General features: G+C 35.2%; 1 protein-coding gene across 16 annotated transcripts in view; it reads left to right on the top strand.

Annotated features, from left to right (window-relative positions):
• The window catches only part of RIMS1 (regulating synaptic membrane exocytosis 1), a 230,686-nt gene that overhangs the window by 114,298 nt on the left and 103,124 nt on the right, over nucleotides 1–13,264 (top strand). For 7 of the 16 annotated variants that reach the window (XM_037034296.1, XM_037034287.1, XM_037034294.1 and 4 more), the window contains one exon: nucleotides 11,199–11,270. The exons of 8 other annotated variants lie outside the window; for them this stretch is intronic. In XM_037034296.1, coding sequence (XP_036890191.1) covers nucleotides 11,199–11,270 — 72 coding nt within the window. Of the gene's footprint in view, nucleotides 1–4,502; nucleotides 4,587–11,198; nucleotides 11,271–13,264 lie in introns of all 16 variants that reach the window. One more of the 16 variants, XM_037034301.1, reaches the window with a different exon arrangement.

Here is a 13,264-nt window from a genome sequence, read left to right as displayed (position 1 = left end):
ATACTTCACTAATGATTCAAAGTAAAGGAGAACCATGCACTGGTGACATTCTTTTCCTAAAGGAGTTCGAGCCCTCAGACCTACCTTTTCTTCCCTGTTTGGATGGTTTGGCCCAGGTTAACAGGTGAATTTTGGGTAGCGTAGGTAATTTTGAGGGGCTCATTTTATATTTTGTTGATTACACAAATAGCAGAATTACTGTGTATTCCCCTATTTCCCCAACCAGTCATGACCTCTAAATCAAGAAGTGTTGGGTTTATTTATGATAAAAGATCTAGAGAAACTAGTTTTAAGGTACTAAAACCTTGCAATAAATGACACTCCTTTATCTTTTCACCAGCAACCACCACTGTGTGTTTACAAAGAGGTCTGGTCCTTATCCTTATCCTTTTCCTGTATCTTCATCAAGGACTGCCTGAGGTCATTTCATTCTCCCATTTCCTGATTGGGAAGATCTGCTATTAACCGTTCCTTTTCTAGGGATTTTTTTTCTTTTTCTTTTTTAAAAACAAATTATTTCTTAAATGTTCAAAGACAGGGATTGTTAGAGCCACTTGGGAATAGTTACTTTTCTAAGAGATTTTCTTTCTTTCCTTGTCATAAAAATCATAGCCTTACTGAAGGCTCCTCAGAGGGAAGTGTCTACTTACTACCTCCATTTTCTACCTCCCAGTAACGCTGTGCTCTGTCTTCTACTTCTCCCCACTCTGCCCCTATGCTGAAATTCCTCTCTGAATTATATTGCCTCCTCAGTTGTCCAGCATCATCTGGCAGCATTTGACAATAACCACCCTGTTGTTGAACTTCTATCCGTAGTACCCTCTACAGATTTTTCTATGCCTCATTATTACACAGCCTACTTTTGCAAGCACCTCTTCCTCTCCTGTCCCATAAAGTTATGTATTTTCTTAGATCCACCCTCAGTTTTTCTCTTCCGCCCCAGTCATTGTGTCCCTGAAGTTGTTATTTCTATCAAAAGTTTCCATTCCAGTACATGTGAAGACAACACTCCATTGTAATTGCCCAGGCCAGCCCTTCCCCCTGAGTATTACACCTAAATTTATAAATGGTTGGCAGGCCCTATATACATCAGAGTTTGAATCAAATTCCTTATCTCCCCTTATGTCATTTTATAGCAAAATGTTTCCTCTTATGTTTTTCTCAATGTTTGTTGGCCTTGCCATCTAACCCGCCACAGAACCTGGAAATACTTCTCCTGCTCCTCCTTCACGTTCAGTGGAGGGTCATTAAACTCTTCAGTTCTCGTGAGAACCTCTGAGACAGAACCCTCACTTGGGCCATAATACAGCCCATCTCCTGTTCCGAGGTCACTCTTGCCCCCATTTTTTCTCCTAAGATCTGTTAACAGTTTTTATTACTTGTTTTCTTTCCCTAGTTTTCTTTCCATTAAAACCAAAATGCCCCATTTCCTTTGTTACCCACTTAAAAATTCTACTAATTCTTCAAAAGGGCAAGTCAAATAACCATATTTTCTATAGAACCTTTTTTTAAGGCTGCCCCTCCCCCTGTGGACTAAACTGAATAACGGGAACAGACAGTAAAAGTGCATGTTGTGTATCAGTTATCTGATTTGTTCAGATTTGGTTTCTAATATCATAGTAGTTTACAGATATTTTTATTTGTGCTATTTATGAAATGGATGACTCATATTGTCATGTAATTTCTCTTTTAGATTTTAGAAGCTACTTAGCCATGTTCTGCCAAGAAATGTGCACTACTGAAACATGTGTGCATATGAAAGTGTATATATTTCATTATACACATTTTTTAAAGATGTGTCGTTGCTGGGTGGGGAAAGCCACAACACAGGAACCGTGCTTACCAAGCCACTTCCTTTGTATCTCATCAGTGGGTCCCCTCACTACTATTTATTTCTTAGTAAAGTTTTCATTATTTCTTACCTGTATTATCACAAACCTTAAGGTCTTCTCTCCTTATTATCTACTTAAATGTTTACATATACTTACTGATTACTTATTCTATGCTGTGCATAATTGAGGTACCTTTCAAAACAAAAATAAAACACTATAGTTCCCTTTTGCAAAGAGCTCACAGCCTGTTGATTCAGTTGCACAGACATCTTCATGGTAACCTTTCTTTCTGTATTCTGAGCCTGTGAAAAGGATGGGCTCCCAACAAATAGGTGGTTTTGAATTAATGAATTTAGAATATCTGATATGAAAGTACTAACAATGTAACTTACAGGCAAGCTGGTTTGGAAAGAGAAATCGAGAACTAATTGGTTTAATTCAACCTCGTGATTAATAACTGCAACTTAGTCTACCATGTTGGCTTCTAAGATGAAAGCGGTGGCTGATGCTGTGTGTGCGGCTCAATTATAGGGGGCAAAGATTCTGATTTTGATCCTTTTCTTAGGTTTAATAAGAGGAAAGGATGAGGAAATTGCATACGTTTTAAAAGCATGCAAACTAAACATATAAAATAGTTTAGTTTATTTGCAGCTTACAAATGTATAATATTAAAATGTATGTAGTATCTATTCTTTGGGGAGAATCGGGTATAAATTGATTCAGCTCCCATCATATCAAATATATGAGGGGAAAGTGAAGAAATTTCTCATGTTGGTACTACCTATCAGCATATTTGGAAGGACTTTGAGTGTACAGATATACCTGTATTATGCCAAATATTTATTCAGAATTACTTGTTAAAAGCTTGCATTTACAGTTGCTTATTTCTAAGTGTACATTTTTATCCTTCATAGCTTTCACTGCATGTTTCATAATTATAGCTTTTTTTCCTTTACTTTTGTGTTTAAAAAACACAAGGACTGGAATTTTGCCTCAGGAAGCAAGTTTATTCATAATCCTGTTGAATTAATATTACTTACTACTTTACAAAACACATAACTGTATTTTTGTGCTTTTAAATAACACTGTGGGTCCAACACAACTGAATATAACAATGTAGAAAACACTTTAGTTGTAATTATTTTCCCTTATTTGAGAAATAGTTTTTTTATCATATTTGGAGAACACAAGTCAGCAAAGAGAAAGATACATTTTAAAGCATTCATATTGGATTGACCAACTATTTAAATCTAAATAATTCTATAAATTCAAATTAATGCAAAGTGTTTCTGATTTTACAAACATGTAACACATTTTAAAAGGACATGCCCCACAGTTTTCTTTTTGTCCAAATTCTGCTGTTGAGTATTTTCATCCCCTTCATAGCTCCTCAGAGCCCTGCCCGGATCTCATGGAGATTGTCCGTCTACCACTGATCAGTGAGATACAGGCTTCCAAGGGGCTCTCAGGATTGAGTACCTGTTGACCTCAGATACCCTGGTCACATGTTAGAAGCCCTTTGCTGTTTTTGTCCGAACTATTGAATACATTCATAAACCAAGTTATAATGGCAGAAAAAAAACACTGACTTTCTTTCTGAAACATTAGGACTAGTCTACTCACGATAGTTATAAAATCTTACAGCTCGATGAGTTCTTAAAAACCATTCAGTTAACTCGTGCTGCTTAGGAGGAGGAAATTACCCTGTTCTGAATGCTCATTTCTGATATACAAAACTTTCAAAGTCTGGCCTATTTAGCCTCATATTACCACTTTTAAGTATTTGACTAACTAGTTGCTTCAATTTTGTGGTTATATGTAGATGGAATCTTAAGATAGTTTAACAAAGGAATGAACCAAGTTTTGAACACTTAAATTTAACTGTGAATCACGTACAAAAAAGTATTCCTATAAGTACTGGAATAAGAAAACAACTGTTTAACCCATTGGAAGCTACTTTTGCAAGTAAAGATTAGTATACTTTTTTTAAAGGTGGATTTAGCATGGCACTAATCTGTATTTCCTATTTTTATTCACTGGTATTCTTTTACTCATGATTTTTAAATTTTACTCAAGTAAGTCCTGCAGTTTTCCCTAAGAAAACTTATTAAGACTTCACTGCTAGCATTCTCACAAAATATTTTTTCATGTCATTGTTTACACATTAAAGAACATTTTGATTTCTTCCACTTACACTGTTCCTACTTTGTATTAAATCTACACACCTCATCTTCACCACTTGATCCAGTCATTTCAAGGCCTACTGTAAAATAAACACTGGTGGCTTATTACACGTGTTTTATTCAAAAATAAGGCAGATTCTTAAGGATGTATCTTTTTTAACTTAAAGTTCCATACGTATTTATGTGTGTTTAGATAGGTATACAAACACAAATACATTTTAAAAGAACAAAACTACATTCGATATTCAAAACATCCTTCCAGATAAAATTTGTATTCATTTCAAAATATTTATACCTTATATTCTTACAATATTGTATTACAATTTATCTTTCCAAGGCTTGTAAAAGTGAAGAATAAATTATGGAGTGAAGAATATATACTTTGCCTTTTTGGGGTGCTTTTCCAGTCCTATTGTACCATATATTCTTTTATTTTAGGAGTTACTAAATGTCCTGTTTTTTCCTGTCTTGTTCATTGGGCAAACAGGGGTAGATGGTCCCCCTCCCTAGATAGGAGACGACCTCCTAGCCCCAGGATTCAAATCCAGCATGCGTCTCCGGAGAATGACAGGTACTAGTCAACTCCTGCTCACAGATGAGTGCCTTCCGGAGCTCGGAGGCCACCAGATGGAGGATGAGCGAGCAAAGTGATGGTTGTGACATGCCTCCTTCCAGGAGCCAGAGCCAGATGTGTTGTGACTCTGTCAATGAGTGCACCCGCCTTTAATAAAGCACCTCGGAATTAGTGAAATGAGGGTAGTGGTTTAATGAATGGCAGTGCATACACATAAGTCAGTTCCAGTGGATGAGTTCTGTTTTAAGAATGGGTGTTTATTTTAGTTTTTTTGATTTCTAAAAATAGATTTAACGATTGTTTTGTTCCCATGTAAATAAATAAAAAATTCTAAGGTGGTTTAAAATACGTTAAAATCTATCCAGAGCCTAGTCTGTTCTTTGTTATCTATATTGGTTGGTGGTGTGATCTCAGTTGTCTTGTTTTGCTACTGCTTAATCTTGTTGTAAATGAAGCTTAGGCTTTGGGGTATGTTTAAAAAATGTCTGATTTAGAGTAGAACACCTGGTTCTTATATATTTTATAAATATTGTCAATATTGTCAAATACTGTCAAGGGCTAGGGTCAGTCCACATATTAGGTTTTTAAAAATAGCATCCGTGCTCAGAATCCACTTCATTCTGATACATCAGAAGTTCTACAATATTTATTTTTTATCGCTTTGTTTTCCTTCTCAGTTGTAATTTACTCAGTTCACTATTTCATGGTGCTTGTATTTTTTAATATAGATTTTATCTTTAAATAATCTTTTCCCAATTGGTCACAAAAGGTTATTGGGTTTTTTCGATGCTTCTCTTTTAGTATAAGCAGAAATTCAGTCAACACATTGGTGATATTTATTAAGTAGATAGTATATGTGGTATCTCAGAACAGCTAGTCATGCCAACATACGAGTTCTTTTTTAAAAATGTGTCTATAGAGCAGAGTATGTAACATTAGTGAAGAGTAATATCATTTATTGTCTGTATCCATAATAGAGATATTTTCAGGATGTCAATTTGAAAGAAACACTAAACACTGTCAGAGTAAATTAATACATCATTTTACAAATGTTGGAAAATATCACAAACTGCTATTTTCATGAAGGCCTTTGTGGTATTTTATAATGTTTTAGTCTTTAAGACATTTACTTCTTAATATCACTTATATTTTGGATTTAAAAGTAACTTCTTCTAGTATCTGATTTCTTTTTTTTTTCATTTATTTATTTTTAGAGAAAAGGGAACTGAGGGAAAGAGCAAGAGAGGGAGAGAAACATCAATGTGTGAGAGGAACATCGATCAGTTGCCTCTCATTCACCCCCAGCTGGGGACCTGGCCTGCAACCCAGGCACATGCCCTGACAGGGAATCAAACTGATGACCTTTTCGTTTGCAGGCCAGTGCTCAATCCACTGAGCCATACCAGCCAGGGCAGCTACTGATTTCTAGGACAGAATTTCTGAGACTAGGAAAATTAATAAAATCTTCAATGTGAAAAATATTATAAATTTAAAGTCTTTTCAAATAAGAATGTAAAATAATACTATAAAGCAAATAAACATTTGCATCCTCACTGCTACTCATTCGTTTAATAAATACTTACTGTGCTCCTAATGTGCTCACTATTCTAATGGGTAAAGTCACAGCAGTGTTTCCAGAAGCCAAGGTCCTGATCATGGAACTTATCATTTCATTTTATAAAAGGCAATTCTGGAAAGCCGTCGAATTTATTCCAATATAAGTGAATCAGTGGATTTCATCTTATATAATCACTGTTTTGAGTATAGGACAATTAAATATGATGGTTTTTGTAATGAATATAAATTTGAGATTATCTGGGCATTGTTTGAGCAAAGTGGAAATCTGAATAATAGTTTTTAGTTCTTATATAAGATGACAATTAATTGAAAAGTAGTTATTAAAAGACATAAGAGTTATGTTATTTGATTTCATAAATTGCATATATAACTTTAAAGATAAGCTTTTAGGATTACAAATATTTCTTTTAGATAAAATTATAAAGGAATTCTTACTAATACATAATTCTGAATATATATTTACTTTTTTATTATGACTTATTTGTAAATAAATCCATGTTCAACCAAAAACACATTTTAAATATCTTGATACTATGATTTATTACTTAGGGAACAGAAAAATTTTTGCAGTAAACTTTTAATGAAGTATAGAAATCATGTGGACATAAAAACAAGAGATTTTACATCAACAGATGCTAAATTCTTAGGTAATTATGTCAACCACTTGGCAAAATTGAACTCTTGCATTTCGCCTCAGCACTTTTATGTGCTCATTTAAAAGTTTCTATCAATTTGCAAATTAAGTGGACATAGCATTGTATTTGGGAATGGTAAATATAGATAAGGTGACTTTCAGCCTATGTACTGGTAGCTAGAAAAATATTTTAAAGTCAGTGACAATTTATATAACCCACCTTTGGATGTCCTGAATCAGAGCTCTCATTGATAATTTTGAAAATAACAAATAACCCCCCAAAAGTAAACTTTTGTTTAAGAGAGTTCTCTAGTAAGTTGGAAAGGGTTTAGCTGACCTTGCATTTCTCACAGTGTGAGTGCAGACACAGTTTTTAATGTTATCATTTCATCAAAATTTGATTTCAACGGTACCCAATGTTGATATCATCTGAAGTGGTTCGATAGATCTATTTGAATTAACATAGAAGTATTTTATCTAAATAAAGGAATTTTATAAGTTGTAGGTTATTTTAGATAATAATGAAGAAAACTATAAATTTGTACTCCCAGGAACTGTTTCTGACTTTTAAATGTAGTGAAAATTTTCTTTCAGCTTACTAAAATGTTGAAACTTTTAAGAATCATCATTCTAATAACAAAGTATCTTTTTGTAAATGGCATTATTTTAATATATCAGAAGTAACTTTTGTCAACCATCTATATATAACTCTGTGAATTATAATAAAATTTAGGTCTACTTGTGACTTAAAAAAATACTGAAAATATTTGATAAAATAACCTGTTCTTCAGGACTTTAAATTGTTGGAACAAGTACCCACTGTGTTCATGTTAATTCCTGTGTTGTTCTGCTAAAGTATCTCTAATTTCTTTTGCAAAGAACCATACTTTTATGTTTTCCACACTTTTTACTTTGTAGTACCCACTTGTCTGTCAGAAACTTTGACCAAAAGTGTGGAGTGGTTCCTTTTGATTCAATATGAATGAATCTTCTCTCTCCATTTAAAATATTTCTGGAATAAAAAAATCACCCCCTTCCACTTCCAGAATTAATGGCAGTTGCCACATACATGAGGAACATATGTAACAACACTTATAGAGTCAGTGCATTACTAATTATTTTTGAGTGCTTCATAATATCCTTTATAATTCGTGTTTTCAAAAATGTATTTGCTGAATGAAATGTACCTATGTATTATAGTGAGTTAGAGTCTATTTAATGCCTATAGTCATATACACAAATACCAGTTATATACAGAAGAATAAATGTATCTCTATTGTGTACATCCATCTTCTCTATATATGAACATTTATTTAGGTAGAGTCTCTTCAGATTTATTTTTTATTCCCAAACTTTTGAGTAAACAAGATGATAGAGATTTGTATCCCCTGTGAAGCCATCTAAGTAGTCAGCCGGGATTTAAATCGATGCAGTTGGGTTGGGGAGAGTAGATGAGGTCATGCAGACACCGTGATCATGCTAGCCTACAGTAAGTCCATGGTGTGAGTTAGATGTTTGTGTTAGATGTGTCATCATCATCATTGTTGCCACCAGCAGCATCAGTTACTGTGATTACCTATCTAGTATATGGATCATTGGTCTTTAGGAGATGAGAAGAGGAAGAGTTTAGAGTTTTACAGAAGTAAACTCGCACTTGAATCTGGAAAGATTTGTAGAAATTACTAGGGGCAGGAGGGAAAGCAGTCACGTTCTAAAAGATACCTATAACCATTTTGTTGTACAAAGGTAGAAAGTTTGCCCAAAGGCCTACCAGATTCTTCTGTACATCCCTAGCTTCCCCCTCCCGATTCCCCAAACTCTTGTCACCTGACTCTTCTTAATACTTTCCTTTCTGGCCTCTTTACTGTTACTGAACATACCAGGCACACAACTGATTTTGGGCCTTTGCACTCCATATCTTTGCCCAGGACACGTTTTCCCTGCTTATGTTCATGGCTAACCCCTCTGCCTTATTGTCTTTGTTAAAATGTCACCAATTCAGGGAGTCTTTTCCTGAGCACCCTCCCTAAAATTGTAATCTGCAGCTGCCCCACCCACCCTCCACACACACATTTCTGATTCTTTTTGTCCTGGTTTACTTTTTGTTGTTGTTAGCATTTATCATATTTTAACATACTATGTAATTTACTTGTTTGAAGGATTTTTTTGTTACCTATTTGTCTTCTATCAATAAAATGCCAATTTCTTGAAGGCAGAACTCTTCTGTTTTGTTCACAGAAATATTCCCAGCACCTAGAACAGTGCCTAGCGTATGTATATATGTGCTCAACAAATAATTTGTTGAATGAATGAATTAGTGTAAACCCTTCATGACAGTGAGTTTTGTGCATTGGCCTACAACTCTATGCTTTCGCTGACTCTCACTGTGTGGGAGATGAGAAAAGGAACATTTGTTCTCCTGGTCCCTGTGTCCTCTTCCAATCAAGCATAAATTCCCATAATGATGCCATTTTTTTTTTGTTTTGAATTGAGATACCTACTGGGCCTGCAGACCTTACTCTGCCTTTGCCCTTCCATCCCTTCAGCTCTTTCTGCTGTGTTCTATGCCTCCCTCCCCTTTGCTGTAGGAACAAGCTTCCTTCCCAACAAGCATCTCCCGTTGATTTCAGGCACGCACTAGATACTTCTCTACTTCTCTATACACTTCAGTTCCTTCTCCTAACCAAATGCTCAACAAAGTGAATGAGAACCATCCCTTATATCAGAAAGAGAGTTCTCTTAGTGCTTTTCCAGGCGTGGACCAAATTTCATGGTTTCTTCTTTCCTGAATAAGTGTGCACCACAGGGCATGCATCAGAATTATCCCCTCCACTCTCTTGGCTGGACAGAACATGAGAGAAACAGCTGAGAAGCCACACAGGCTTCGCTCTTCATGCCCGCTGAGCTCGTTACTGGCCACGGGGCCCTGCCCTAAGCTTGTTTCTTCATCTGTAAAATGAAGATGAAACCTAAAAAATTGTCATGAGGGTTAAGTGAGTGCCTCTCTCAGTGCCTGGCATTCAGCTGTCCTGCCGTATACCCTCTTTTCTAGCTAGTTAAGGAAAAGGATTAAGTGAGAGATGTCCCCCTCCTCTATTTTGTCAGAGTAACAAAAGGCTGAAAAACCCAGGTTCTAAACCAGATGCTGACTTGGAGGGGCAAAGTGCTATTAACCTAGACTTTGGTAAGAAGACAAGAGGGAGAGAGATGAGCAGGCCCTGAAGTCTCTACACCTTCTGGAGGCAGACTTTGTACTGCCATATGTGTCCCTGGTTCCTGACAGGTCTTGACATGAGGTATATTAGACACTCAGGATATCTCGTACTAATAAATAAGCGGAGTGAAGACAAGAGAGTAGATCTGAAAAGTCCTCTTCACAGAAAAGGAATTGTAAATATGTGTGGTGATGGATGTTGATTAGACTTATGATGGTGATCATTTTGCAAATATCAAATCATTATGTTGCACACCTAAACCAATATAATGTTATATGTCAGTTATAGCTTTAAAAAAGACAAACTGTTGTCTCCTTACCATTGTTAGAAGGAAAGGATATTGGGAAAGAAAAGTAAGCATAAATTATAGACAATCAATGAGATAAAAATATACATTTGTTTTATGATTTCTCTTTTTTAAAATATGTGAATTTCTCAACCATAATATTTTATATTTATTTTAAATATATCATAGTTCAACACATTTTAGGGTAAATAGGCACATGTAAGCTGCCTTAGGGATGTAAGCTTTATATGTAAACATTGTTTCTATGGGAAAATGCATTTCAAGTCCCGAATGCTCAGTGTGCACACGTACTTTGGGACAGAGTAAATTGGGAACATTATCAGTTCTTTGATTTGGGATGTGATTTACTTTTAAAATGCTATATGATTGCAAACATATCTTTATGATGATTTTAATAGTTAAAGTATTCTTATGTAAAAGATTTCACTTGAGCATTTTTTTCTCTTCATGATTTTGTGGGAGAAAAAAAACAAAGGGAAAATCTTTGTGACACCAAGTTTCAACTTGTAAAAGTGCAGTCACTTCATTCCTTTGTGATCTTTTAGCACCGAAACCATTTCTGTCGTGACACTTGTCATCACCACATTTCACTGTTGAATTTGTTTACTCCTTAGGAGAGCCACGGTTGCTCAGCAGGAGTCTGTTTAGCCTGATGGCATGTCAGCTCATTGTCTCCTGTTGGTCAGTTTGTGTCTTCCAGAAAACCAGCATCAGTTCTGATTTTCATTTCCTATCTTATTTAAAAGCATACTGACTGACAAAACCTTTTAAGTGAGATGGTTATCATTTTCATGTTTGTTGCTTTTATCATTGTATGATACTACTGTAGCTTTATTCATCACATATTTGTATTTCTTTAACATCTCATTCCACAGGCACTCCAGAAAGTCTGAAAGATCTAGCGTCCAAAAACAGACTAGGAAAGGCATTGCCTCTGATGCAGAAAGGTAGGCTTGGCGGCGTGTGTGCGGCCATCCTCTGTTCGACTACCGCGGTCAGGGCGCTTCACTCTGGTTGTACATGGTCAGCTCTTATATACAAACTGTGATGTTGAAAGACATTCATGTAAACAGATATCCTAAATGGAATAGTGTCATTCAAAAAACAAGAGAAGGGTGATTTAAAGGCAACCCTTAAATCTTGGGGCTCAAGAAAAGTCTCATGCCTTTATCTTAGTGATTATTCTGATTATCAAAGAGAATTAAAACTATACTTATTTCTATATATATATTGGGACATTCATATTTTGTTCCTGAGATTATTCACTTATTAACAGTGAATATAGTACCTAAAAATGCAAGTAGTTCTTATTTAAGTATCTATTATTTATTTAATTAATGCCATCTTTTAAAAAATTTAATTTCTAGATACAGATAATCTGAGATTCTACTTGAATATTACAAACAAAGATATTTGCTGAGCTAATAAAGAAATTATAAGAATCACTGATGTTTTATTTGTAATTCATCTAATTCCACATTATTTTTACTATTTTGGGTGCAAGGTATTTTTTTACATTTTTACATTGTTGTAAGAAACACCCGAAATCCAATTAACATAAATTTATGAGCCCAGCAATTATTAAAAGCATACAGGTAACACAGATATAAATGAATGAGTACATTCACATGCCATAGAGGTTGTAAGGACATGCGTGAGATACAGCGAGAACAGGGAGAAGAGTGTAGTGCTTATGAATTAGGAAATATTTTGTAAACAGATGTCACTTGAGCTAAATCCAGATATACACAAGTAGATGTGAGGAGTAGAGACTTGCATGAGAAGGCAACAATATGAGAATACAGTGGGGCCTAAAATATGTTCTTGGGTATGGGGAAACCATACCCATTTGGGGAGGGAGAATAGGATACAGGAGATGAGAGAGAGGGCTGAAAAAAAACTGAATAAGTCCTTAGAGGTTATGTTATGAATGCTCTTGTGAACATGCTACAGATGTTCACTTTCTGATTTATTCCATAAACATTAATGGATGGGCCTTAAACATGGAGATACATGATTGGTTTTGAATTTCAAAATTTTAAGTCACTTCGGAAGGCAGTCTGAAAGTTCTAAGGGTAGGTGTAGTATACCGGTAAAGCTATCACAGTGATTTTGGGTGAGGTAGAACCTGTGCAAGGCAGTGACTCATTCAATTAACAAACAAACTTGTGCCAAACTGGGTGCTAAGTTCACAGAATAAAATAGGAGAAAAAACGGAAGGCTTCCCAGAGGATGTTAACGCTGAGTGGGGGTCTGAAGAATCAATGGGCATTAGTCACATCAAGGGATGGGAGAAGGGATGGAATTTATTCCTGGATAATGGTCTTTTGGGATATTAACTATTTAGGAAACTTAACTTATAATGGAAGAAGGAACTGGAAAACTCAAAAAAGTGTTGAATTTTAATTTCGGTTTTACAAAGGAGCTGGACTTTGAGGAAGGAAGTGAAACATGGAGTTCTAGCAGTTTAGACACACTAGACTATATAGATAGATAGATATTTAGAACAATACAGATTATGTTTCTGTTCATGTATTCCTTATTGTCAGCTCAGCTAACTGTAATCTCTTTACTAACACTGTAAACAATGGAAGTTTTTAAGTTTTTACTCTTCAGCTATCATATAACCTTTCTATCTCATACACACATGATTTCAATTATTTTGACATGATTGAAATTTTTCCACAATATTGTACTCTTTCTATTCCATTCATGCTTATTTAATTTATATTTATGGTGTATCAATGAACAAATTTTTTGACAATAAAGTACTGTGTCACAAAATGTTAGATGATTCTAGATCAACTGAAGGGGCTTAACTACGGAGGAGTGATATTTGGACATCTTTCTTTGCAACCCTGGAAATTTATCTGAATAAACACAAATCCTCCCTCCAGTAAGAATAGCAAGGATTTAACTGACTCCCACTCTCAAATGTTTG

This window comes from Sturnira hondurensis, unplaced genomic scaffold (assembly GCF_014824575.4).
Source record: "Sturnira hondurensis isolate 20B ecotype Veracruz unplaced genomic scaffold, ASM1482457v3 Scaffold0022136, whole genome shotgun sequence".
Taxonomy (NCBI): domain Eukaryota; kingdom Metazoa; phylum Chordata; class Mammalia; order Chiroptera; family Phyllostomidae; genus Sturnira; species Sturnira hondurensis.
The sequence above is the reverse complement of the archived record's forward strand: the minus strand, read 5'-3'. Positions and strand labels throughout refer to the sequence as shown.